The sequence below is a fragment of the Bufo bufo genome, chromosome 4, assembly GCF_905171765.1.
Source record: "Bufo bufo chromosome 4, aBufBuf1.1, whole genome shotgun sequence".
Classification (NCBI taxonomy): domain Eukaryota; kingdom Metazoa; phylum Chordata; class Amphibia; order Anura; family Bufonidae; genus Bufo; species Bufo bufo.
In genome coordinates this window covers 523700970-523728608 of record NC_053392.1, presented here as the reverse complement: position 1 = coordinate 523728608, position 27639 = coordinate 523700970, and the positions used below count along the sequence as shown (strand labels likewise).

The 27639-nt window shown below is 45.2% G+C and overlaps 1 protein-coding gene across 2 annotated transcripts in view; it reads left to right on the top strand.

The window, feature by feature from the left end:
• Nucleotides 1–27639, top strand: part of PUS10 (pseudouridine synthase 10) — a 121338-nt gene that overhangs the window by 40337 nt on the left and 53362 nt on the right. For both annotated transcript variants that reach the window (XM_040429727.1, XM_040429728.1), the window contains exons 5-8: nt 2951–2985; nt 8995–9106; nt 12125–12186; nt 20739–20784. In XM_040429727.1, the coding sequence (XP_040285661.1) occupies nt 2951–2985; nt 8995–9106; nt 12125–12186; nt 20739–20784 (255 nt within the window). The remainder of the gene's footprint in view (nt 1–2950; nt 2986–8994; nt 9107–12124; nt 12187–20738; nt 20785–27639) is intronic.

Sequence of the window (27639 nt, the reverse complement as noted above, 5' to 3'; positions counted from 1 at the left end):
GAAAGAAAAAAAAATGTAATAAAAAGTGATCATAAAGTCATACATACCTCATAAAGGTAACTAAAACTAAAAGATGGCTCTCGGAAAAGCACAATAATCCTTACACAGCTCCATAAATCGAAACAAAAACTATATAAATGTAGTGTCACTGTAATCGTACTGACCCGCAGAGTAAGAGTTATATGTTATTTGACTGCAGAGTGAACACAGTAAAAGTAAAGCCTGTAAGACAATGGCGCAGTTGCATCTTCTTTTCTAGTTTCGCCACATTAGTAATTTTATTCCAGCTTCCCTATACCCCTTTATGAAACATTGAATGGTGCCCTCAGAACATACAATTTGTCCTCTAAAAAAACAAGCCCTTACGTGGCTACGTGAATGGGAAAGTAAAAATAGTTATGGCATATGGAAGGCGGGGAGTAAAAAACAAACAAAAACAAAAGAGAATAAAAAATAGTTTACGTCATTTCTGTGTACGTCCCTGCTGTCATTTCTTATGACTAAGTCATGTGGCTGAGTAAGATGTGACAACTGTGTGATGTGCTTTCGAAAGTCAGGTTAGTTATATGAACACTCATGATCATATTGTGTGTTTGTGTGGAGCTTCTGGTCAGGAACTGGTTAAAGTGTGACAAAAGGCTGCTGATCTGTAAAGCGCCGAGGATTTTAGATTCTTCGAATCGTGCCGTTTTCTCACAGTTGCCTTTCAATAGTTTATTACAACTCTGCCAAACCATAGGCACGGAGACCAGGTAAACCGGTGAAACCTTGTGAGTCAGGACCATAACAATAAAGTGGGGGAGGTATGGGCTCATATGTGAAACACCTAAGGTGAGATGGGGCTAAGTCCCGACCACCAGGTAACAGCGAAGCAGGCTGGCACTCCACTGTAGGGCATGAGAGCTACGGAAACAGTGCAGCACAGAAACCATACTCTTTACGGCCTCCTCGTGGTCAGGCTTCAGTTTCATCTTGCCTCAGTAACAGCCCCATTAAGTACAGCTTTTTGGACTTTGTGTCACAACATATGTATCTGTTGAAAAAAAATCATACTGCCTGTTCCTTGCCACTCCGTTCTGGATCCCTGGCTCCCTTCTGTGGTCACCCTGTAAACGGCTGGATGGATGGAGTTGCTTGTGCCACAGCAGCCAAAGATTGCTGGGTCACATGCTTGTTTGGGGACATGGCATTGCTGAGGCCCTTCCATCCGAAAGTTTACTGGACAGATTCCAGAAGACTGCCAAAGGGAGCCAGAATACAGTGTTGTGGACCCGGTGGCTCTGATTTCTCAACAGGTGCAGCAGATAGTTCAAAAAGCTGGACAAACCCTTTAAGGTATGGAGAGGAGCCTGCTTCTGTGATAGGGAAAGGGACAACCGGTTCCATGTTGGAAATGATTCAAAAGCTGATCTGCTCTACTACTCTATGATTGCCCCTTAATTCTGGTATACAATGTCAGATGGAAAAGATTTTGCTAATGCTAGATTGCCAGCCCCAGGCAGACATCAGATGAGCACTGGGAATAGAATACAAAAAGCATTAAAAAAACAAACCAAAAGACAGATTGTTCCTCCTACCCACCATTTTGCGTAGAGTTCAAGGTTGTCCCCCATCTCCTCCAAGTACCATACTTGCAATGTTCAGAAAATAAATGTATTTATGGTGCATCAGTGTCGATCGTCCTGCCAATGATGTTTTAATCAAATGATAATTACACCTGTTTTAAGTGTTTTTTTTTTTTGTATTTCCCATGTACATTTAAATGAAAAGGATGCAACTTTCTAAATAGCCTTGATTTGCTATAGGCACAAAGTATTTTATTATTTTGTGGTTACAGACTGGAAGCTGTATGCTGTGTAGTCTGATGCTGCAGTGTTGGGGTCCATTCACACGTCCGCAATTCTGTTCCGCATTTTGCGGAACGGAATTGCGGACCCATTCATTTCTATGGGGCCGCACGATGTGCTGCCCGGATACGGAATGGCGGATCCGCACTTCCTGGTCCGCAATTCTGTTCCCGAAAAAAATAGAACATGTTCTTGTCTGTAATTGCGGACAAGAATAGGCATTTTCTATTAAGTGCCAGCGATGTGCTATCTGCAAAATGTGGAATGCACATTGCCTGTGTCCGTGTTTTGCGGATCCGCAAAACACTTACAGACGTGTGAATGGACCCTTAGGCTACTTTCACATCTGGATCCGTCATGGATCACCAAAAACGCTTCCGTCATGGTGATACAGCCGTCTGCATCCGTTATGAACTGATCCGGTTGTATTATCTCTAAAATGGCCATAACTGATCCATCATGAAAACCATTGTAAGTCAATGGGTGACAGATCCGTTTTATTTTGTGTCAGAAAAAACAGATCCGTCACCATTGACTTACATTGTGAGTCATGCCAGATCCGTCTTGCTCTGCATCCCAGGGCGCAGCGTTTTTGTGTGCGCCATGGGAACGCAATGAAACAGAAAGCAATGCCTTCTGGTGCACTCCGTTCCCTTCAGTTCAGTTTTGTCCCCATTGACAATGAATGAGTGATGGTTGCAAGCCGTCTATTAAGTTACCGTATCACCTTTATCACTAACTTAAAGGGGTATTCTGGTTAGATTAAGTTATTAGATCGGTGGGGGTCCCACCACTGATCATGAGAACGGGGGCCCCGTACCCCCTGCAGCAATCCTGAAATGAACAGATCAGCCAGTCTCACTGTGCTAGCGATCAGCGGCGATCTTCGCTAAAAAGTCACCCACAGTCACTCTGCACTTTTTGAATGTTGTAAATGAGATGTTGTAAAAGTAGAATTTTTCAGGGCTTGTAGATGCAAATGGTTAATTGCAGTGGTGCCAAACCAGCCTTAGATACTCCGATTGTAAATGAAAAACCCAACTGATAATAGTAATCATATTATTATTTTTTTTCTTTTTGGGTGTGTCCTTGCCTAAATATAGCATTCTACATGGCTGCAAGCCCAACAGGAAATGAGGTGAGTAATGGTCTCCGGACTCATCTGGTATTACACACTTGTTTATGTTCCTCATATCTTAGAAAGTGCATTAAGTGGTGTCCACTGTTTTATATTGGGACATCGACACAATTCTAACATTGTTGGCTCTATACACCACCACAATGGATTTGAAATTAAACGAACAAGATGTGCTTTAACTGCAGACTGTCAGCTTTAATTTGAGGGTATTTACATCCAAATCAGGTGAACGGTGTAGGAATTACAACAGTTTGAATATGTGCCTCCCACTTGTTAAGGGACCAAAAGTAATGGGACAATTGGCTTCTCAGCTCTTCCATGGCCAGGTGTGTGTTATTCCCTCATGATCCCAATTACAATGAGCAGATAAAAGGTCCAGAGTTCATTTCAAGTGTGCTATTTGCATTTGGAATCTGTTGCTGTCAACTCTCAAGATGAGATTCACAGAGCTGTCACTATCAGTGAAGCAAGCCATCATTAAGCTGAAAAAACAAATCAAACCCATCAGAGAGATAGCAAAAACATTGGGAGTGGCCAAAACAACTGTTTGGAACATTCTTAAAAAGAAGGAACGCACCAGTGAGCTCAGAAAAACCAAAAGACCCGGAAGACCACGGAAAACAACTGTGGTGGATGACCGAAGAATTCTTTCCCTGGTGAAGAAAACACCCTTCACAACAGTTGGCCAGATCAAGAACACTCTCCAGGAGGTAGGTGTATGTGTGTCAAAGTCAACAATCAAGAGAAGACTTCAGAGTGAATACAGAGGGTTCACCACAAGATGTAAACCATTGGTGAGCCTCAAAAACAGGAAGGCCAGATTAGAGTTTGCCAAACGACATCTAAAAAAGCCTTCACAGTTCTGGAACAACATCCTATGGACAGATGAGACCAAGATCAACTTGTACCAGAGTAATGGTAAGAGAAGAGTATGGAGAAGGAAAGGAACTGCTCATGATCCTAAGCATACCACCTCATCAGTGAAGCATGGTGGTGGTAGTGTCATGGCGTGGGCATGTATGGCTGCCAATGGAACTGGTTCTCTTGTATTTATTGATAATGTGACTGCTGACAAAAGCCGCAGGATGAATTCTGAAGAGTTTCGGGCAATATTATCTGCTCATATTCAGCCAACAGCTTCAGAACTCATTGGACGGCGCTTCACAGTGCAGATAGACAATGACCCAAAGCATACTGCAACAGCAACCAAAGTATTTTTAAGGGAAAGAAGTGGAATGTTATGCAATGGCCAAGTCAATCACCTGACCTGAATCCAAATGAGCATGCATTTCACTTGCTGAAGACAAAACTGAAGGGAAAATGCCTTAAGAACAAGTAGAAACTGAAGACAGTTGCAGTAGAGGCCTGGCAGAGCATCACCAGGGATGAAACCCAGCGTCTGGTGATGTCTATGCGTTCCAGACTTCAGACTGTAATTGACTGCAAAGGCTTTGCAACCAAGTATTGAAAAGTGAAAGTTTGATTTATGATTATTATTCTGTCCCATTACTTTTGGTTCCTTAACAAGTGGGAGGCACATATGCAAACTGTAGTAATTCCTACACCGTTCATCTGATTTGGATGTAAATACCCTCAAATTAAAGCTGACAGTCTGCAGTTAACGCACATCTTGTTTGTTTCATTTCAAATCCATTGTAGTGGTGTATAGAGCCAAAAATGTTAGAATTGTGTTGATGTCCCAATATTTATGGACCTGACTGTATATTTTCTAGAAAGTCAACCGAAGTCATCTTTTCATGTGGTGGTTTTGACCAATGTACTCAAAATTCCGACAGCTCTAGAGGCAAAAAATTGGGACATTGACAGTTGACACTGCCTTCTCACCTTGACCAGTGTGAAGATTTTGTTTTTCAGTCCCAATATGTTGCTAAGGTAGTTCTTCAGACCATGTTATTCTCGCTGTCAAAAACAACAGAACTCTGTGGACCAGAATGGACTAAAATTTGATGTGAGCATAGCTGGAAGATGTTTCCAGGATTGTAATAACCGGTCCCCCCCCCCCATGTCAAGTTGTACAGGCAGTTGTATCTGTGGGTAGCATGGAATACAGGAGAAGGAGCCTAGCAGGGTGTGAGATAGATGGATATATATATATATATATATATATAAAATTAGGGATGTCCCGATTAGAATTTTTTTAAGGCTGAGTACAAGGACCGATGCTTTTATTTAAGTACTCACCGATACCAATTACAACAGTTTTATGTAGTTTTGCAACAGCTGGAGGCAAACTGGTTGGGAAACACTGGCATATAAGGAGGGGAATGGGCTTATGCCAGTGTTCCCCAACCAGCGTGCCTCCAGCTGTTGCAAAACTACAACTCCCAGCATACCCGCACAGCCAAAGGCTGTGCGGGCATGCTGGAAGGTGTAGTTTTTCAACAGCTGGAGGCACACTGTTTGGGGATCACTATTATATGCCCATTTCCCCAAATTAACAGAATTTCTCCTCCATTTCATGCTCCACCATACCCACCTGGCCTTCTGCAATCCTTTCCATGCAGATCCTTCAGAGTACTGGGAGGAAGTGGCTTTAACTTCCTTCCAGTGCTAGGCAACCGCATGGGACTAGAAACCCCGCCGCACAGAAGTCCCACCCCCAAGCCGATCAGCTGGGACACGCTGCCGTCCACACGCTGATGGGCTGGGAGCAGCGCCGCCGCCCGGAAGAGAAGATAAGGCCACTCCACCACAGCAGCCGCCCGGAAGAAGATTGGCCACGCCACCGCTGATCTGGGCCACGAGGTATCGGCCACATTTGCACGAGTACAGGTACTCGTGCAAATGTCCGGTATCTGTACCGATACTGGTATCAGGACATCCCTAATATATATAATGTATATAGTGTGTGTATGTATGTATGTATGTGTAATATATATATATAATTATATAGCCCTGAACGGATCTCACAAACGGAAACCAAAACGCCAGTGTGAAAGTAGCCTAACTTGTATATTGTTTATTTAACCCCCCTTGTTATTTTTATAGTTCGGAGTCCAGTATGTGTAGCTCTACAGGGGAGGCTGTCAGTCACTGAATAGCCCATCTATGCCCTTCAGCCATCTTCTGTACTGCCTCGTACATAATATTTTTTTAAAGGTTATTGTTAATAGATTTTAAAGAAACATTAAAAACCTACAAACATAAAAGAGCCACCCACTAATAACGTATCCCTCCCCATCTCACTCCAACAATCGCTTAATATCAGAATCGCTGTCATGGCAAAAAAGGAAAGTAACACCCCACAATGTACAGTAACGTCAATATAATAATACCTATACATAATACACCAAACACTCCTATTCCGCAAGGCTTAAAAGGTGTTCAAGACGTCACAGTTTGAGTTTGTATCCATGGATCCCATATTTGATGGAAGTGGTCAGGGGTCCCTCTGTTCGCATCAACCAGTTTATATGGTGTCAGATCTGAGTTATCCCATATATGGTTTGCCTGATATTAGCGCACAGTAAAAAGAATAGCGCCAGTCCAGCATTTTTCTAAGCCTATCTTCCATGATTGGGGGCCACTCCACCCATGACCCAGCGAAGGCCGCTACACCCGGAGTGACTCTCACAGTATGCAGATGGCCAGACCAGTTTTATTATATGTACAACTGGTTGTTGTGTCCGGCAAACAATCAAAATAGGTTACCAAGAATGCGCCTCATTTGTATCCCTCTCTATAGCGGTTTCGCTACCTACAGACCGATGAGGCGCTCTGCATGTTTTTTTCTTTTCTACTTGACTCCTAAGTATAGAAAGGGATTTTAATTAATAAAATACAAGATTGTAACAGGTTCCCTTTAAAGCATGGCAAAAGTCTCTCTTTGTTGCATAAAGGAGCCCCATAAAATTTCTTCCTAGCCGTTAAAGTGGTAGCGCAGCCTTTAATATTGATGAACCATCCCCAGAATAGGTCATCAATATCAGATCAGCAGGGGGTCCGACCCCCACTGATCAGATGTTTGAAGAGGAGGCGGCGCTCATACAAGCGCTACTTCCTCTTCAAGATTACACTGCGCATCATCTCAAGTCTCGGCGGCACAATGTAATTACACGTGCTTGTTCCATGCACATGATGGGAACAGGTAATTACACTGCAAGCGAGATGGCGTGCAGTATAATCTTGAAGAGGAAGTAGCGCTCGTACGAGTGCCGCCCGGTCTTCAAACAGCTGATCGGCGGGGGTGTCGGGAGTCGGACCTCCACCAATCTGATATTGATGACCTATCCTGAGGATTACTTGCTGCACAACCCTTTTTAATGCCAATTTTTGTAGTTTTTGAACATGCACAAACTAAATTTCACCTCCCTCCTAGCTTTCTGTTTCAATGTTACAAACTCAGGCACATGTTGCCATAGTTTGAGGAATGTGACAGAGGCTTATCTGACTACGAAGCTAGATAGTTCCTCATTATCAAAAAGGAACATTGCTTTCCAGAAAATTCGGCTACGCGTACCAGAAATAGGAGGAGGATGTAAGGACCTGTTAGATTTGCTATGTGCACTCGTAAGCTAGCCCTTAGCCAGACGATCATTCCGCCGGCAGCTATCTCTCCCAGCTCCCCCCATACACATTTGGTTTGGCTGAACAGGTTTGTGTGTTCAATAGGGAGAGAGGAGAAAGCCACCGGCTTCTGGTGACTGCTTATCTCCTGGGAGAACTAAAGCATTGGGCGAGTGTTAGGGGCTCCCCACACACATTAGGTTGGCTGGACCCGATGAGAATAAGGCTACTTTCACACTGGCGGTTTCCGTTTGTGAGATTCGTTCAGGGCTCTCACAAGCGGTCCAAAACGGATCAGTTTTGCCCTAAAGCATTCTGAATGGAAAAGGATCCGCTCAGAATGCATCAGTTTACCTCCGTTCAGTCTCCATTCCGATTTGGAGACGGACATCAAAACGCTGCTTGGTGTCCGTCTGATGAAACTGAGCCAAACAGATCCGTCCTGACACACAATGCAAGTCAATGGGGACGGATCCGTTTTCACTGACACAATCTGGCACAATAGAAAACGGATCCGTCCCCCATTGACTTTCAATGGTGTTCAAGACGGATCCATCTTGGCTATGTTAAAGATAATACAAACAGATCCGTTCAGAACGGATGCAGATTGTTGTATTATCTGAACGGATCCTTCCATGACGGATCCGCACAAAACGCGAGTGTGAAAGTAGGCTTATACGCTAATGTGCATCACAATGGAAAAGCAATGAACACCGATTGGAAAGTGTCAGCATGTCTAAAAGACCTGCTCTGTTGACATTGCGTAGGGTAACACCTAGTTTTATTAATTTACGCATTTCCAGGAGGTATAACAAAGGAACGGCACAACACGGTGCTAAGAAAATATACTCCCAAAATAAGGCTACATTCACACATTTCGTTTTTAACTGATCCGGCAGCAATCCGCAAAAACGCTTCCGTTACTGATAATACAGCCATCTGCATTTGTTATGAACGGATCCGGTTGTATTATCTTTAACATAGCCAAGACAGATCCATCATGGACACCATTGAAAGTCAATGGGGGACGGATCCGTTTTCTATTGTGTCCATCCCCATTGACTTGCATTGTGGGTCATGCTGGATCCGTTTTTCTCCGCATCTCATGACGGAAAGAAAACCACAGCTTGCTGTGGTTTGCTCTTCGGTATGGGAACGCAACTGAACGGAATGTATTCTGGAGCACTCCGTTCTGTTCAGTTACGTTTTGTCCCCAATGACAATGAATGGGGACAAAACGGAAGCGTTTTTCTCCGGTATTGAGACCCTATGACGGATCTCCATACCGGAAAATGTAAACGCTGGTGCGAAAGTAGCCTAAAACAGTCACATATGTCAGGATAGATGATGTAAAGCTTTGATTTTGTCTTCTACAAGTAAGACAGCAATGTTTCTAGTGTTTCTAATGTATCCCTAGGAAAGTTCCTTCATAATGTTATACAATGAAGGTTGTCTTCACTAAAAGCTCTTATCACTAAACAGAAAGCAAGATCGTCTTTTGGAAAAAGCAGATATTATCCAACTAAAGGAGGCCTACAAATGGATAATACACCCCATGATCTCCGAGGAATTGGGAGTACAAGCAGTGAGCAAGGTACGTTGGCTTCTTCTGGAGGACAATGAAATATCCTGAGTGTTGTGAGATTTTGTTGGCAGATTCCATAGTTTCATGGCCGACTGTCCCCCAGCATCTACTTTCTGCAAACCAGCACTTGGACTTTTAATGCATTTGTTCTTTTCCTTTTTTCGCTGTCAACCTCAGCAGGTGATCGACCGATATAGATTTTTTTAGGGCCGATACAGATACCGATAATCTGTGAACTTTCAGGCTGATAACTTACACCAATACTCTGTGAATTAAAATTTTTGAAAAAAAATTAAATTTCTACACAAATCTGCTGAAAATGAATGTTTATTGTTAACGTGTATTTTTTATTTTATTTTTTATAAATCTTTTTCATTTATAATTAATATTTTGGTGTGTTTATTATTATTATTATTATTATTTATTTTTTTATTTACTTTTTTTTTATTTTTTTAACTAACTTTTAGCCCCCTTAGGGACTAGAACCCTTGTCCTATTCACCCTGATAGATCTATATCAGGGTGAATAGCACTTCACACTGTCCCTGCTGCTCTGTGCTTTGTGCACACATCATCAAGGGAGCTGACTATGGCAGCCAGGGCTTCAATAGCGTCCTGGCTGCCATGGTAACCGATCGGCGCACCCACTGCTGGGGCTCTGATCGGAACTTCCACTGAGGAGGAGGGGAGAGGGGACCCTGTGTCCACTGCCACCAATGATTAATACTGGGGGGCTTGGGTGGGAGGCGCACTGCAACACCAATGATTAATACTGGGGTTGGGGGGGGCGCACTGCAACACCAATGATTAATACTGGGGTGGGGGGGCGCACTGCAACACCAATGATTAATACTGGGGTTGGGGGGGCGCACTGCACCACTAATGATTAATACTGGGGTTGGGGGGCGCACTGCACAACGAATGATTAATACTGGGGTTGGGGGGGGCGCACTGCGCCACCAATGATTAATACTGGGGGAACTTGGGTGGGGGGGCGCACTGTGCCACCAATGAAGATAACTCTCTCATTAATTCATATACACGGCGGGAGCTGGCTGCAGAATCACATAGCCGGCTCCCGACCTCTATGAGCGGTAGCTGCGGCACCTGAAGGGTTAACTACCGCAGATCGCAGCTGCCGTTCATAGAGGTCGGGAGCCGGCTATGTGATTCTGCAGCCAGCTCCCGCCTCCTGTATATGAATTAATGAGAGAGTTATCTTCATTGGTGGCACAGTGGCCACAGCCCCTCCCCTCCTCTTGTCCTCCCTCCTCTCATTGGTGGCAGCAGCAGAACAGGGGGAGGGAGACACTGCTTCCTTCTCCCCTGTGCTGCTGAGGGAACACGGAGAGCGCTGTCAGCAGCGCGATCCGTGTTCCCGATTAGTTATAGGAATATCGGCAAAATAGATGCCGATACCGGTAACGTTCAAAATCCTGAATATCGGCTGATAATATCTGTAAAACCGATAATCGGTCGATCCCTAGTAACAACGATGAAGTGGTCGCACATGCTCAGTTCCATCCTTTAACTGTTACCAGTTGCATTACTGTTAGAAACTATGACAGTTACAGGGAGACAGCTGCAGCAGAAAGGACACACCCCATGAGTTGTTATAGAGGGAGCTGCTGTTGAAAGGACATACCCCCCCATGCTGTGATAGGGAGCAGGCCACAGCAGAAAGGACACATTCCCTGAGCCAACTTGAAATAAATTTAGCAGAACAACTTGAGTAATGAATGGGGAAATCTCTGGATCCATGTGAGGTACAGGGCTGGTTCTAGCTTTGTTAGAAAGAGATTATCTTGAGCTATATTATTTCCTATATTCATTTTCACATTAATCATGGGACAACCCCTTTAAGTGAGAATGGAGATCTTTGATTTTAGAACCACCTTTTGTGTGCACCTTGGTTTTCCTGAGATATGCTTGCCTAGGGTTCCTTTCAATTCTCTCATGTCATAGCAAAACATCTTTGAATGGGTGGACATTGGACAAACCCCTAGGATTCACCTGAAATAGAGGTCAGGTAAGATCCCGCACTGCTGCTCCGGTTCTCCCAGGTGAGCTTTAGTTACCCGACTGCAGCAGTGAGGTGATATCAACAACACATGACCCCTGCAGCCACTCACCGGCGGGTGCACTGCTGAGGCCAGTGATGGGCTGCAGCGTTCACATCTTGTTGACAAGACGTCACTGCTGCAGCCAGGTAAATAGAGCTTAGCCAGGAGAATTGGAGCAGTTGTACAGGATCTGTGTGGGAATTACTTACCTACTCTTTATTTCAGGTCGGGGTTTTCAGATTTGCTTCTGAAACCGGATGGACGACCCCCTAAACTTTGTCTGCAGTATAATCTATCTCTTTATAGTATCACCAATGTGTCCCAGTGGTTAGCACCGCTGCCTTGCAGCGCTGGAATCCTGGGTCTGAATCGAGTTTGTGTGTCCTCCCTGTACTCTGGTTTCCTTTGACATTCCAAAAATATCCAAATAGGCAAAATTGGCTTCCTTTGAAATTGTGTGTTCTATAGCAGCCCCTGACTTCCCAGGGCGTCACCTCAGCCACACAACTATCCCTGCATTTTGAGTCCCTGTGGGAAAAGCGCATTGCAAATGTTTGTCATAGTAAGGCCTCATGCAGACGACCGTTGTTGTGGTCCGCATCCGAGCCGCGTTTTTTGCAGCTCGGGTGCGGACCCATTCACTTCAATGGGGCCGAAAAAGATGCGGACAGCACTCCGTGTGCTGTCTGCATTCGTTGCTCCGTTGTGTGGCCCTGCAAAACAAATATAGCATGTCCTATTGTCCGTTTTGCGGACAAGAATAGGCATTTCTACACGGGCGGCTTCCGTTTTTTGCGGATCTGCGGTTTGCAGACCACAAAAAACGGAACGGTCGTGTGCATGAGGCCTATCGCTGAGGATTAGTGGCCTCTTTTATCATTCATGCCTGATCACCATGCAGATTACTCTCATTTTCTGGTTCGTTTATCGCAGTTCTGTTCCTGAAATCATGTTTTTGTTTTTAGAGTTTCTTTGAAGTTGGGGTGGTGTTCTACCACCAAGAAACAGATGAGGACTGCCACTTCCTGTAAGTCACACTGCCCCGGAGTTCTCTCTCTAATTATTAGGCACCTTAGTCATAGCACCAGATGGGGGGAAAGCACTGTACATGTCACTTACACATTACTCATCTAATAAATGTACAGGATATGTAATCCTTGACTGATTCACAGCAAGTCACCCTTGTTTACATGCTGGCGGTGCAGGCGCTTATATTAGGAAGTGTATTCCTATAATGCTTCATATTATACCATCTATGCAGATCAGCAGGGGAGCTATTTCTGACCATTTGACCATGTTATTTCATGGTGTTCGCTGGTCTACCAAGAGGCAGAGGGAGAATCAGAGCCACTGGTAAGCGGGTGTTCAGACATTTAAAGGGAATGTGTCACCTATAGTTTTTTTTTTCACTGGGAACTATTAAAAAAAATGAAAATACCTAAATATTACTTTATTATAAACTCATTCCCATATAGAATTTATTATTTATAATGGCTCTTTTTCTCTAGGGGGAAGTCATAAGAGGAATTAAAATGACTGCTGTCCTATTAGCACTCACAAAACCCGTCCTAACTCACAGCTGGATAGGTTGGTTCAAGCAGGGAGCTAAAGAGCGGTCTGAGTGCTCCTCACTGCTCTGACTGTCATGAATTACAATGCTACACACATCTGATAACATACATGATGACATCTTCAGCTCTGTGTGTGTAGGAACTAAATGGTGTATTAGACAGGTAGATATTCTGCCCTATAATCGCTAAGGAACATTTGTATTAACGCTCGTTAGCGATCACATGGCAGTCTAATACTGCCTCCGATTGCCCGATAAATGAGCAAACACTCCATCTGGAAATTCAGATCTTTTAGCATGATGAATATTCTGGATTTGCCAGCGGCAGATCGTGCTGTGTAATCGCGATCCGTCGCCGGCACACCACTGTCCTGCATGGGGACGAGTGACGGCATAGCGATCGCTCCTCCCCATACTGCAGAGGACATGTTGCATGTAAGAGCAGCAGTGTCCTCTGCTAGCTATCTGGCGACTGCTGGAAGGGAACGCTTCCCTCCCGATAGTCGCTTGCAGCATCAGGGTGTCTAGTACTGTGACCTGTGCAGAGGTCAAGAGGGAGTAGATAAGCTGTGATATCACCTATTGTGAATGATGTAAGGTTGGATGGTACGCCAATAGATTGAGTGTGTGGGCAACAGGAGATGGTTCCCAGGCCAGGTAATAATGAAAATTCAGACTCCTGTACCATTGCAGCATTCTGCAACCCGCTGTGGGTACTTTATCTTCATGCTTTTTCTTCTATCCATGCGGCTCAACCAGTTATACTGAAGAAGGCTATTTGCCGAAAAACGTTTTTTTGACTGGAAATCGCTCTTTGAATAAAGCATTTTCTTAAATAGCAAAGTGGAGTACAGGAGTCTGAATCTTCATCACCTATTGTGAATGGTGGATCCTGTGTTATCTATACAGAGGTGATATTTGTCATGTTAATCCTGCATGTGATGATAATGAGATGACTGCTGAAGGTGATCTGTACAGATCAAGAAGGGCCACCTGTAATTAGGCTTGGTGGCCAGTTTGAAAACTGCAGGATTTTAGGATATTTTTTAAAATATACAGTACAGACCAAAAGTTTGGACACACCTTCTCATTCAAAGAGTTTTCTTTATTTTCATGACTATGAAAATTGTAGATTCACACTGAAGGCATCAAAACTATGAATTAACACATGTGGAATTATATACATAACAAACAAGTGTGAAACAACTGAAAATATGTCATATTCTAGGTTCTTCAAAGTAGCCCCCTTTTGCTTTGATTACTGCTTTGCACACTCTTGGCATTCTCTTGATGAGCTTCAAGAGGTAGTCCCCTGAAATGGTTTTCACTTCACAGGTGTGCCCTGTCAGGTTTAATAAGTGGGATTTCTTGCCTTATAAATGGGGTTGGGACCATCAGTTGCGTTGAGGAGAAGTCAGGTGGATACACAGCTGATAGTCCTACTAAATAGACTGTTAGCTGCTTTTTCTTGCCATAATACAAATTCTAACAGTCTATTCAGTAGGACTATCAGCTGTGTATCCACCTGACTTCTCCTCAACGCAACTGATGGTCCCAACCCCATTTATAAGGCAAGAAATCCCACTTATTAAACCTGACAGGGCACACCTGTGAAGTGAAAACCATTTCAGGGGACTACCTCTTGAAGCTCATCAAGAGAATGCCAAGAGTGTGCAAAGCAGTAATCAAAGCAAAAGGTGGCTACTTTGAAGAACCTAGAATATGACATATTTTCAGTTGTTTCACACTTGTTTGTTATGTATATAATTCCACATGTGTTAATTCATAGTTTTGATGCCTTCATAGTCATGAAAATAAAGAAAACTCTTTGAATGAGAAGGTGTGTCCAAACTTTTGGTCTGTACTGTAGATGACATGGAAAATTAAATATAACACCCAACATTCTTTGAAAATGTCATTTTTTGATGACACATTCCATTCTCATTTTTTTTTTAAGCACTTCAATAAGTTTAAGAATACATTACATAAAATATAAGATGTCACACTTCGACAGCTATTGTACATTTAATTGGGTTGTTTTTAAAGGGAATGCCAGAGAATGCCAGGTTTTTATGCTAAACATGTTTTTTTATTTTTTATTTTTGTTGGTGTTCTTCCTAATTTATCATCATTTTTCATTATTATAATTTTCATTATCAGTATTATAAAATGATCCTCACAATATACACTGACCATTCCTGTTCTTGGCAGTCATCTTATTGTCATCACAGGCAGGATTGCAATGACAGATATCACCTGTATATAGATAGCGTCACTGCTTATCTACCCCCTCCCTGCGCAGAGATCTCTGCCTAGGCCTCAGAGCATGATCAGAACACGAGTCCATAGAAGTCTATTCCCATTTACATTGTGCAGAAGATAAAAAATAAAATAAAAACCGATTGAAAGTAAGCAATATGTTTCAGTATCCTTTTTTATTAGTTAAAAAAATAATAATAATAATTTAGAAGTCACATTTTCATTTAAAGGGAACCTGTCAGGCCGCTTGTGCTGCCTTCCCTGAGGGGTCTGGCTCCCTGAGGGCAGCATGGTGTAATGACAGGCATGCTGATTTCAGTGGTGTTGACAGGAAGTAGTTTATAAGAACTCGCAAGCTAAAGGGGGTTTCCGGGTGTTTGAAATTGATGACCTGTCCCCAGGATAGGTCATCAGTATCTGATCGGCAGGGGTCCTACTCCCAGCACCCTCGCCGATGAGCTATTTAAGGACGCCGTGTTGCTCCTGCGAGCTCCACAGCCACCTTGCAGCTTACTGAGCACAGCGCCATCCATTGAATAGTGCCTGTGCTTGGTATTGCATCTCAGCCTCATTTGAATGGTAGTGAGCTGCGCCTAGGCCATGTGAGCAATGAATGTGATGGCACAGGCCAAGGAAAAGGCAGGACTCACAGGAACACCATGGCCTCTTCAAACAGCAGATTAATGGGGTGCCGGACCCCCGCCGATATGATATTGAGGACTTAGGCCTCTTGCACACGAATGTATTTTCTTTCCGTGTCCGTTCAGTTTTTTTTGTTGCGGACCATATGTGGAACCATTAACTTCAATGCGCCTGCCCAAAAAACGGAAGTTATTCCGTGTGCATTCAATGTCCGTATTTCCGTTCTGCAAAATAATAGAGCATGTCCTATTATTGTCCGCATTACGGACAAAAATAGTACTGTTTTATGAGGGGCCAGCTGTTCCGTTCCGCAAAATACGGAATGCACACGGATGTCATCCGTATTTTTTGCGGATTAGTTTTTTGCGGACCCCAAAATACATACGGTCGCGTGCAAGAGGCCTTATCCTGAGGATAAGTCTGCAATATCAAAATCTCGGCCAACCCCTTTAAACTGTGCAGCGCACGGCCAGTGCCACAGCAAGGAGTTCATTATGACATATGGGCTCCCCCGCTCTCCAGCTACTGAATGGTGTATGGAGAAACATGTCACTCAGCGGCTAGAGAGAGGAGTCACACCTGCATAAAATCGGACTCCTTCTTAGGCCTCCTGCACACGGCCGTTTCATTGGTCCGCATCCGAGCCGCAGTTTTGGCGGCTCGGATGCGGACCCATTCAGTTCAATGGGGCTGCAAAAGATGCGGACAGCACTCCGTGTGCTGTCCACATCCGTTGCTCCGTTCCGTGGCTCCGCAAAAAAAATATAACCTGTCCTATTCTTGTCCGCGCTTTGCGGACAAGAATAGGCAGTTATATTAAAGGCTGTCCGTGCCGTTCCGCAAATTGCGGAACACACACGGACGCCATCCGTGTTTTGCAGATCCGCGATTTGAGGACCGCAAAACACACACCGGTCGTGTGCATGTAGCCTTTAACATTGGAATCCTTGCTGTGGTCGCACACTTCATGTTAACTCCAAGTGACAGACTGCTGAAATCAGCTTGACTGTAATTACACTTTGCTGCCCTCAGTGATGGGCAGTATGAGGGACCTGACAGGCCCTCTCCCTTTAACTATATCTCTTAGGAGAAAGTGAGTTTAAAAAAATACTCTGATTAATAATTCTGGCTGAGATGGCGAGTGGCTGAACAGTTGAGTTGTCTCCCTATTAAATAACAATCTGGCAGCATCTTTTACTACAATTAAGCTTTATAACAACCCTCTGTTATTCCTTCTTGAAATATATACATAATACTCTTAAAATAAATGGTACACTAGCGCTACCACCTGTAACAGTACTTCTGCTGCAGCAAGATACAAAAAGTAGACAACCAGTCCAATAACCAATTATAGAAACCACGATCGTGTATAAAAAAAAAAAAAGTATCTATGCTAGTACGCTAGCGCAGATACTCTTTTCTATACATAATACTATTCTACTTGTAAAACGGGTGCATTCCCACGCAGTCGCACACAGGGTAATGCTTGGTTGTTAGTTGCAGTATATCTTTCCAGAAGGAATAACTTTGCAGGTTGTAACCGGGCTAGGATCACGTACTGAAAGTACAGCACGTGATCCAGAAAGTGCCCGCAACCTAGTTATGCCGGGGAGCGCAGGGTGCTCAGCCCTCGATCGGTAGGAATCTTTTCAGCATTAATGTTAAAGGACATCTGTCAGCAGATTTGTACCTATGAAATTGGCTGAAGGCGTCTATGTTGGTCCCATGTCCATATGTGCCTGCATTACTGAGAAAAATGAAGTTTTAATATATGCAAATGAGCCTCCTAAAGTAAAACAAAGTGGAGAGGGTGCGGCAGTTGCAGAGAGAGCAGAGCCTCTAGGTGTAATGGTAACGCCCCCGTTGCTCCTAGAGGCTCATTTGCATATATTAAAACATAATTTTTCTCAGCAATGCAGACGCATATGAACATGGGACCAACACAGATGCCTTCAGCTGCCAAGTGCACATGTAACAGGTCAGCCGGTGTCATAAATCTGCTGACCGGTGAAATGCAGATAACTCTTTTAAGGTCTTATACAGCAAAGAAAAAAGATGGACTACAGGTCACTACAGTGGAATGACTACAGAAGTTGAAATAATAAATAATGTCACTGTAATGACTAGTATAGTACACAAGATGTCAGACAGTTCCTCCTAGCAGTTCAGATTTCCAGCCCCACCTTCTGCCATTTTTGGAGTTTCCTGTAACTGGGAAATATTCCGTTTACATATTTATCCCATTCCTAATAATGTGTCCCCCCCCCCCCCCCCACTCCATAAAAAATACAGTCCCTCCATCTCCGTCCCACCACCATCTCTATTCTCTACAGTAGTCATCTCACCATCAGCTCCATCCCTAGAATTACATTTCTGTTCCTCTCTACCATACGGATCTCCTGATGTTTCTGGACATGAGATACATCAGGCTGGTAGAGTGAATGGCCTTCAATGGGATTGCTCCAGTCTGGGTGATACTTGGTACAGCATGAGATATACACAGTAAGCCTGGGATGTCAGGATTTTACCACAGTACTGTCCCTGGCCTAGCCACGTCCTTTGTCCAGGTCCATACTGATGCCTGACCTGCTTTTCATAGGGGAAATAACTTCTCAGCAGTAGTGATATACATGGTATTGTATCAAACCAGGCACAATGCCGTGTAGGACTACCTTTGCAAATGACATACTTCTCTTTCTCCTCTATCCATTGCTGCAGTTGTGAGAAAAACGCTTTTTAATCCTCATGTAAATTAGTTCTTAAGTGCGCTGAAGGTGGGCCCCAGTTTCCCAGTGCACCCTAGCTGCTCTGCTGGCCTTTCCTAGCCACAGGCGGGATGAAGATTCAGATTCCTGACCCGGTCAATGAAGAGGAAGGAGGAGTGACTATCAAAGGACAACGGAGGAGCTAGGGTGCACAGAGTGGTGCACCGTCTGTGCACTTAAATGGGTTGTCCAAGAGTTAAACAGTCCTCCTAGAGTACCTGACCCATGGAGGAGATCATACTTACCTGGTCACCACCACTGGGTTTTGTGTGTAACTCTCCCAAGCTCTTTATCTCCCTGCCATGCTGAGATCAACATCCGTTGATGGGGGGGTGGGACACATGACTGCTGCAGCAATCAAAGTCTGCAGCGGGGACCTGCTCCCCTTTCATCACGTGACCATTTGTCATGCTGGAAGGGGAGCAGGTCACTGCTGTTGTCTGTGATTGGCTACATTGGTCACTTGTCCCATCAACCGATGTTGATCTCAGTGCGGCAGGGAGATGAAGAGCTTGGGAGAGTTACACACCGAACCCAGTGGCGGTGACCAGGTAAGTATGATCTCTGCCATGGGTCAGCCACTCTGGGAGGTCTGTCTAAGGACCCTTTCACACGAGCGAGTTTTCCGCGCGGGTGCAATGCGTGACGTGAACGCATAGCACCCGCACTGGATCCTGACCCATTCATTTTAATGGGTCTGTGTACATGAGGCGTAAAAAAAAAACGATCAGTTCTGCGTTGCGTGAAAAATGCAGCATGTTCTATGTTCTGCATTTTTTACGCAGCCCTGGCCCCATATAAGTGAATGGGGCTTCAGTGAAAAACGCATTGCATCCGCAAGCAAGTGCAGATGCAATGTGTTTTTCACTGATGGTTGCTAAGAGATGTTGTTTGTAAACCTTTAGTTTTTTTATCACGCGCGTGAAAAACGCATCAAAACGCATTGCACCAGCGCGGAAAAAAACTGAACGCAATCGCGTGCAAAACTGACTGAACTTGCTTGCAAAATGGTGCGAGTTTCACTGAACGCATCCGAAGCCAATCCGTCACGTTTGTGTGAAAGAGGCCTAACTCTTTGATAACCCCTTTAATATGCAATTTGCATAAAGAGTTTTTCTCACAGTTGTGGCAGGATTGGTGAACGAGGGGTCTGAATGTAATTGGCAGAGGCCAGCCTGCCAGGCATTGAGCCAGCTTTGATAATGACTTCCTTAGTGACAGATGCCCTTTTAATCAGTTTCTCTTCAGCTAAAAGGGCAGAGTTTTATGTTGCATTCTCCGCTTTATAAAACGAATTTGAAAAAAGGATTAGGCCCCTTTCACACGGGGGTTGCGGGAAAATGTGCGGGTGCGTTGTGGGAACACCCGCGATTTTTCCGCGCGAGTGCAAAACATTGTAATGCGTCTTGCACTCGCGTGAGAAAAATGGCACATGTTTGGTACCCAAACCCGAACTTCTTCACAGAAGTTTGGGCTTGGGATCGGTGTTCTGTAGATTGTATTATTTTCATAAGGGAAAATAATAGCATTCTGAATACAGAATGCATAGTAAGTGATCAATTGAGGGTTAAAAAATAAATAAAAAATTAACTCACCTTCTCCTCTTGTTCGCGTAGTTCCCGGTCTCTTCTTTACTTCTTTAATGATGAGCTGTGGGCTAAAGGACCTTTGGTGATATCAGATCACATGCTCCAATCACATGGTACATCACCGTGGTGATGGACCATGTGATTGGAGCATGTGATCTGATGTCACCACAGGTCCTATCCGATAGTTCATCTTTTAAGAAGTAAAGAAGAGACCGGGAACTACGCGAACAAGAGGAGAAGGTGAGTTAATTTTTTTTTATTTTTTTTTTAATCCTCAATTGATCACCTACTAAGCATTCTGTATTCAGAATGCTATTATTTTCCCTTATAACCATGTTATAAGGGGAAATAATATAGTGAATAGACTGTCATCTAGCAACCATGCGTGACAATCGCACCGCATCCGCACTTGCTTGCGGATGCTTGCGATTTTTACGCAACCCCATTCACTTCTATGGGGGCCTGCGTTGCGTGAAAAACGCAGAATATAGAGCATGCTGCGATTTTCACGCAACGCATAAGTGATGCGTGAAAATCACCGCTCATCTGAAGAGCCCCATAGAAATGAATGGGTCGGCATTCAGTGCGGGTGCAATGCGTTCACCTCACGCATCGCATCCGTGCGGAATACTCGCCCGTGTGAAAGGGGCCTTAGAGATAGTTTGTGGCGTATTTTCAGGTTCACTGAGGAATCTCATCTTGTCTTATTCTTTCAGTAGCCCTTCTTGAAACTGACTGTTTCCTATCTTTTTAGGGCGACGGTGTGCAAAGACTGTTTTAAACCTACCAAAAATAAACAAGTAAGTGTGCGCCCATCCCTGGAAGTACAGGTTTACATGTGCAGTGAGGAAAATTAAAGGGGTTTGCCCACAAACATAATCCAAGTTAAATGTATTGGCAGTGTATAGTTAAAGGGGTTCTCCGGGAATGATTTAAAATGTCTGTCAGCAACCTGTCCTGGAATATAAGAAGGACTGGTTGCCTTCACTTGCAAAGATGCTTAGGGGGGTGAGGCCTCACCACACTGCTCTACAATAGATTGTAATGATGCGATCCTGCCTACGATATGCCATCATGGCTGAGCAGCCTGACAGAAAAACTCAGCAACATGTAGTATATGCAAGTGCCAAAGTGTAGTGAGTCCCCGTTCCCTCCTCCCTCTAGGCATCTCTGCAAGTGGAGACAACGAGTCCTGGTCACATTCTAGGACAGGTTGATGGCGGCCATTTTAAATCGTTCCCTGAGAACCCCTTTAAAGGCTACATCTTCAGACTATTGCTTTCTGCTTCATACTGAATCCGTCCGGGAGCTGCTCTAACGGCTCAATCTACAGCACATAAACACTCATTCTGGCTAAATTATTTTCAAACCGATAAAAATACAGGGTAAGGCCTCATGCACACGGACGTTTTTTTTTGCAGTCCGCAAAACGGATTTCCGTTGTTCCGTGATCCGTGACCGTTTTTTCGTCCGTGGGTCTTCCTTGATTTTTGGAGGATCCACGGACATGAAAAAAAAAGTCGTTTTGGTGACCATCTGGTCGTGCAGAGCCAAACGGATCCGTCCTGACTTACAATGCAAGTCAATGGGGATGGATCCGTTTGACGTTGACACAATATGGTGTAATTGCAAACGGATCCGTCCCCATTGACTTTCAATGTAAAGTCAGGAGTCCCTATTATACCATCGGATCGGAGTTTTCTCCAATCTGATGATATATTTTAACTTGAAGCGTCCCCATCACCATGGGAACGCCTCTGTTAGAATATACCATCGGATTTGAGTTAGATCGTGAAACTCAGATCCGACAGTATATTCTAACACAGAGGCGTTCCCATGGTGATGGGGACGCTTCAGGTTAGAATATACTAAAAGAACTGTGTACATGACTGCCCCCTGCTGCCTGGCAGGTGCTACCAGGCAGCAGGGGGCAGACCCCCCCTCCCTCCCCCCCCCCTGTATTTAACTCATTGGTGGCCAGTGCGGCCCCCCCTCCCTCCCCTGTATTTAACTCATTGGTGGCCAGTGCGGCCGGCCCCCCCTCCCTTGTATTTAACACATTGGAGGCCAGTGCGGCTACTGCAGTCCTGGCTGCCATGGTTACTTAGCAATTTTAGAAGCATTATACTTACCTGCGATGTCTGTGACCGGCCGGGCGCTCCTCCTACTGGTAAGTGAAAGGTCTGTGCTATAAGCAATGCGCCGCACAGACCTTTCACTTACCAGTAGGAGGAGCGCCCGGCCGGTCACAGACCTCGCAGGTAAGTATAATGCTTCTAAAATTGCTAAGTAACCATGGCAGCCAGGACTGCAGTAGCGTCTTGGCTGCCATGGTAACCGATCGGAGCCCCAGCGATTAAACTGGGACTCCGATCGGAACTCTCCGCTGCCACCAATGATGGGGGGTCGGTCATTTTCATTAGGGGGGGGGGGGAGGGAGGGGGTGGGCCGGCCGCACTGGCCACCAATGTGTTAAATACAAGGGAGGCAGGGGGGGCCGGCCGCACTGGCCACCAATGTGTTAAATACAAGGGAGGGAGGGGGGGCCGGCCGCACTGGCCACCAATGTGTTAAATACAGGGGGGGGGAGGGTCTGCCCCCTGCTGCCTGGCAGCACCTGCCAGGCAGCAGGGGGCAGTCATGTACACAGTTCTTTTAGTATATTCTAACCTGAAGCGTCACCATCACCATGGGAACGCCTCTGTGTTAGAATATATCGTCGGATCTGAGTTTTCACTAAGTGAAAAATCAGATCTAAAAAGCTTTTATGCAGACGGATCAGCGGATCCGTCTGTGTGAAAGTAGCCGACGGACGCGGATGGCAATCTTGTGTGCATCCGTGTTTTTTCACGCACCTATTGACTTGAATGGGTCCGTGAACCGTTGTCCGTCAAAAAAATAGGACAGGTCATATTTTTTTGACGGACAGGAAACACGGATCACGGATGCGGCTGCAAAACGGTGCATTTTCCGAATTTTCCACTGACCCATTGAAAGTCAATGGGTCCACGAAAAAAACGGAACAACGGCCGCAGATGCACACAACGGTCGTGTGCATGAGGCCTAAGTGAGTGGTTGTGAGCTGTTAGAGGTAAGGGCTAGACTTGAGTGAAGCGGGCTTCGGATGCTTAATCCGAAGTCACTTTGTTCAAAATTTGGGAATAATACTGCATCGAGATTAGTCTCCGTACAGTATTAGAATGTATAGGCTCCGTTGAGCTAAAGTTAGTTATTCATGAAGTCACGCGTGACTTCATTGAATAACTTCGGTAGTTGATTTTTAAAGTGGAAAACCAATCTAAAACTTGAAACCAAACTCTGCTTCAGTTCAGAGGTACTAGTCGGAACTGAAGCTGAGTTCGGTTTCAAGTTTTAAAGTGGTTTTCCACTTTAAAAATCAACTGCTGAAGTTATTCAACAAAGTCACGCGCGACTTCGTGAATAACTAACTTCGGCTCATCGGAGCCTATACATTCTAATACTGTACGGAGACGAATCTCCTTACAGTACTATTCCCAGATTTTGAACAAAGCGACTTCGGATTAAAGGGGTTATGCCACTTCGCCTTTTCATACTTACCTGTTGCCAGCGCACTGTTCACTTCCTTGATTCTGGCTGTGGGCGGGCTTCATCTTGATTAAAGTCTTCTCCCGGCCGGGCCGCGCGCTGGACTGAACACGCCGCCGCGCATGCGCCATGGTGACTTATTCCTGGCCAGTATAGTACAGAGCCGGCGTTCGCGGCTCTGTACTATTCTGGCCAGGAAGAAGTCACCATCGCGCATGAGCGGCGGCGTGCGCGTTCAGGACAGCGAGCGTCCAGCCGGGAGAAAAGGCGTCTTTTGCGCCAGCGCGGCCACCGGGATTCCAGAGAAGAGCGGTGGCTGTAACCAGGGGAGACCGAATGACAACAATGAGGTAAGAAGTCGGCATTCTCTTTTAGACATCTATTATGAGATAATCTGCCCATTTTGTGCAACCTGGTGGGCGTAAGGTAGCTTCTGTGCAGTAGAAACAGCTGAATCAGTCTATTGTTAATTGAGGGAGAAACTTTCAGTGGGGTCATTAAGGCCTCATTCCAGTCCTCTGCCGTCAGACGGTATTGAGATTTTCCACTTACTCTCTATAGTGAGAGGGTTCAGCTTCATACGGTTACTGAGCAAATGTGTATAAAGCACAGAGATGATGCCCCTCGGGCCTTGCGATTTTAGTATGCCAATTAAAGGGTATTTCGAAGTGCCTTGCCCCCTCTCCCCAAACTGGGCCTTAAGCGCATGCCTCAATTGCAGGTATCTAAAGAAAAAGTTGCGAGGCACCCCGAACTTTTCCTGCATCTGCAGAAAGGAGTATAAGTTCCCTCCGTCATATAAATCTCACAAAGTAAGTACACCATGACGCTTCCATACAGCTAAGCCCTCCAGTATTTTTAAGTGTGCGAACATGGGATTATCCCATAGCTGAATTGCTTCTGGGAGATCCCTATATGATTGCATTTTGGCAGCATTCCATAGTGTCACGGCCACGGTTCTGGCCGTGACTCCTTGGGAGCCGCATACAGTTGCCCGCGGTTTGGGTTGTTGTTTCAACCGCAGCTTGAGGCTTGATGTAGTTTGCCTCAAGTGCGGTTGCCGCGGACAACAGGTATGTGTGCGGTCCCTTTGGAGTTTGTGTGTCTGTATGTATGTCTGTGTGCACTCTGTCTTTTATGTTTGGTGTGCACTGACATCTTCCCCTCACTGTGGTTGCCCGTGGCAACGTTTGGTTGTAGTGTGTACATGTGGTGGCAGTGTCCCGGCCTTCGGGCTGACTCCCAGGACACGGTTGCCACCCATGTCATTGCTTGCGGCAACAGCCACAGTGTGACTTAGGTGTTGGACACTTTCCCTTTAAGTTGATGTCTTCCCTTCCCTGGTGTTGGAAGGGTTAACCTCCTTCCTAGTGTGTGTGTGCACTGGGTGTGTCCGATTGTGGGTGTGGCTGCATGGGCTATAAAGCCTCAGTTAAGACATGATGTCTGAGGGGTACTCCAGCCTTGTTGTAAGCTGGAGGAACTCTCCTGGTCACATTTCCATCTGCCAGTGAGGGCCACCCTTGTGGTCATAAATTGTGATTCTCTATGTTTATGAAGATGTGTGTTTACTTCATGTATGGTGTTTGGTAGATGTTTGTTGGTCTTTTCTTATTGCAGCATCTGGTTTCCTGTGATGTGTGTGGTGTGCTCTGTCTTTGGTGTTTGTGGACAGCAGCACTTGGGTTCCAGGTTGTGTGTCTGTGGCAGTTAAGTGTGGTACTAGGCTCACTTACCTGTCACTGCCATATGTCTGTTTATGTTCCCCTGTCTGTGTTGCTTGGCCACTTTAGACTCCTGTTCCTCCGTGTCCAGGAGTAACGGGCTGTCTACCCAGCTCCTAGTTTAGGGCCATCTTGAGGGCTAGCAGGGACTTCTAGGTTCAGGAGCATGAGCCCTCCTACCATCAAGGTTGGCTCATGTAGCTAGGAGTCAGGGTCAGGTTAGGGATGCGATTAGGAGGTCACCTGCTCCCTAATCCTGTCGTCCTGGTCGAGCAGCGACCATCATCTTTGTACATCGCACGGCTGAGGGTTTTCCCCATCCTCAGCTGTGACACATACTTGATGAGCTAGTTTATGTATAGGGAGAAGACGTGCGGGAACAGGTCGCGTATTCTCCAATATCGGCCATAGAGTGGACATGTGTAAATATTCCTGAAGATAATATTCAGCATTTGGCAAGTCTACCGCCAAATCCAATGGAGATATAAATTTCAACTGACTGGCCAAGTAGTATAGGAAAAAGTCGGGCAGGGCAGCACCCCCTTGTAGTTTGGATCTTTGTAGCACACTGAGGGAGAGTTTCCTTCTAGCTTTCCCCCAAATAAAGGTAGCCCCAAGGCATGAATGCGATCAAAAAAATCACGTGTTACAGGTGTGCATGCATGTGCCAAGAGGTATAGGCCCTTGGGCAGTAGAATCATTTTGACTAAGTTTAATCTCCCCATAATTGATAACGGAAGGGACTTCCACGTTTTAAATTTGTCAGCAAACAGGGATTCCAAGGGTTCTATATTTTTGGAGTACGACAGATGGGGGTCTCTGGTAATTACAATTCCCAAGTATTTGAAGTGGTCAACCACTGGCAAATTACAGAATTGCAAGGCCCACGCATGGGCCCAGAGGGGCATAATTGCGGACTTCGTCCAGTTTATGTGCAAGCCCGAATATCTTCTAAAGTTTTTCTAATATTTCATTCGCTCTAGGAAGCGCGCTCTCAGGCTTGTCCATAAAGAGGAGAAGATCGTCCGCATATAATCCCACTTTATCTTCTCTACCCCCCATGGTGACACCCAAAAAGATGTGGTCCTGCCTTATCCTAAGGGCAAGATGCTCTATTGCCACCGCAAACAGCAATGGCGACAAGGGACATCCCTGCCTTGTGCCTCTGTGGAGTCTAAACGAATCCGATTGAGTCCCGTTCACTAGTATGTTAGCCTTGGGGTGCTGATATAGTATCTCAATCCATTTGATAAACTTAGGGCCAAAACCAAAGCTCTGCAACACCGCTAATAAATACATCCATTCTACGGAATCGAAAGCTTTGGTCGTATCCAGCGATGCCAAGGCTCAATGTTTATCCCCTGCCATTCCTATCTGCGCTATGACTTGCGCTCTCCTAATATTATTAGACAGTAAAAGGTTTTTAACAGTAGAAATTCATTTCTGAAGTTCTTACCCGAAGTCTCGCGAGACTTTGCGAAGTAATAACTTCGGCTCATAGGAGCCAATACATTCTAATACTGTACGGAGCACTCGATCCATACAGTATTCTAACAAAGTTTTATGCAAATCAACTTTTCTAAGCCCTGCTGCACCCTATCTAAAATGCTGCGCATGCCCAGTATAGGAAGACTAGTGTACTCTGACGGACTGGATTCTGCACGCTGACAGCCAAAGCTCAAAGGCGTGCCCTGCAGACACACATGATGGGAAATGTAGACTTCACAGCATTGTTGTGGTCATGTGAATGCTTTGTCTGTGCCCACTCACAGAGCAAAGATTTGCAGGGAGAGGCAGAGAGGCTGTACTGAGCATCGCTGCTCCTACCAATACTAGCCCCACTCTCCTAAAGTCTGGCATAGCACATCAGCGCCATGCTGTGCCGGGCTTTGGCAGAGCGGGCACAGGCAGAGGAGCAATGTGCTATTTGAACTCCTGTCTGCACTTGCTCTCTACTAGCGAGCGGATTCCACTGGGGCTGCACTGAGCGATGTACAGGCAGGAGCATGCATCGCTGCTCCGTCTTGTGCTAGCCCCGCTCTCCTGAAGTCTGGCATAGCACATCAGCCTGGAAATAAAGAATATGTTATATAGGATTAAACAGCAATTTAAATTTACTCACCTTATGAATTTTACGCCCGTCCCTATACTTTGCCTCCCCCAAATGTCATAGTGTCATCGTTTAGATGGGCAGCTGCGGTAACATGATGTTGATGACTTGTCATAATGTAGGAAGGTCTGTTGGGGGATTTAGACGATTCAATATAGCAGCCGTATGAAATCTGTCAGATTTATTGGAATTGTTATCATAATTTGTATCACACCTACACAATTATGCATAGAGATGTCAGTAATGTGATACAG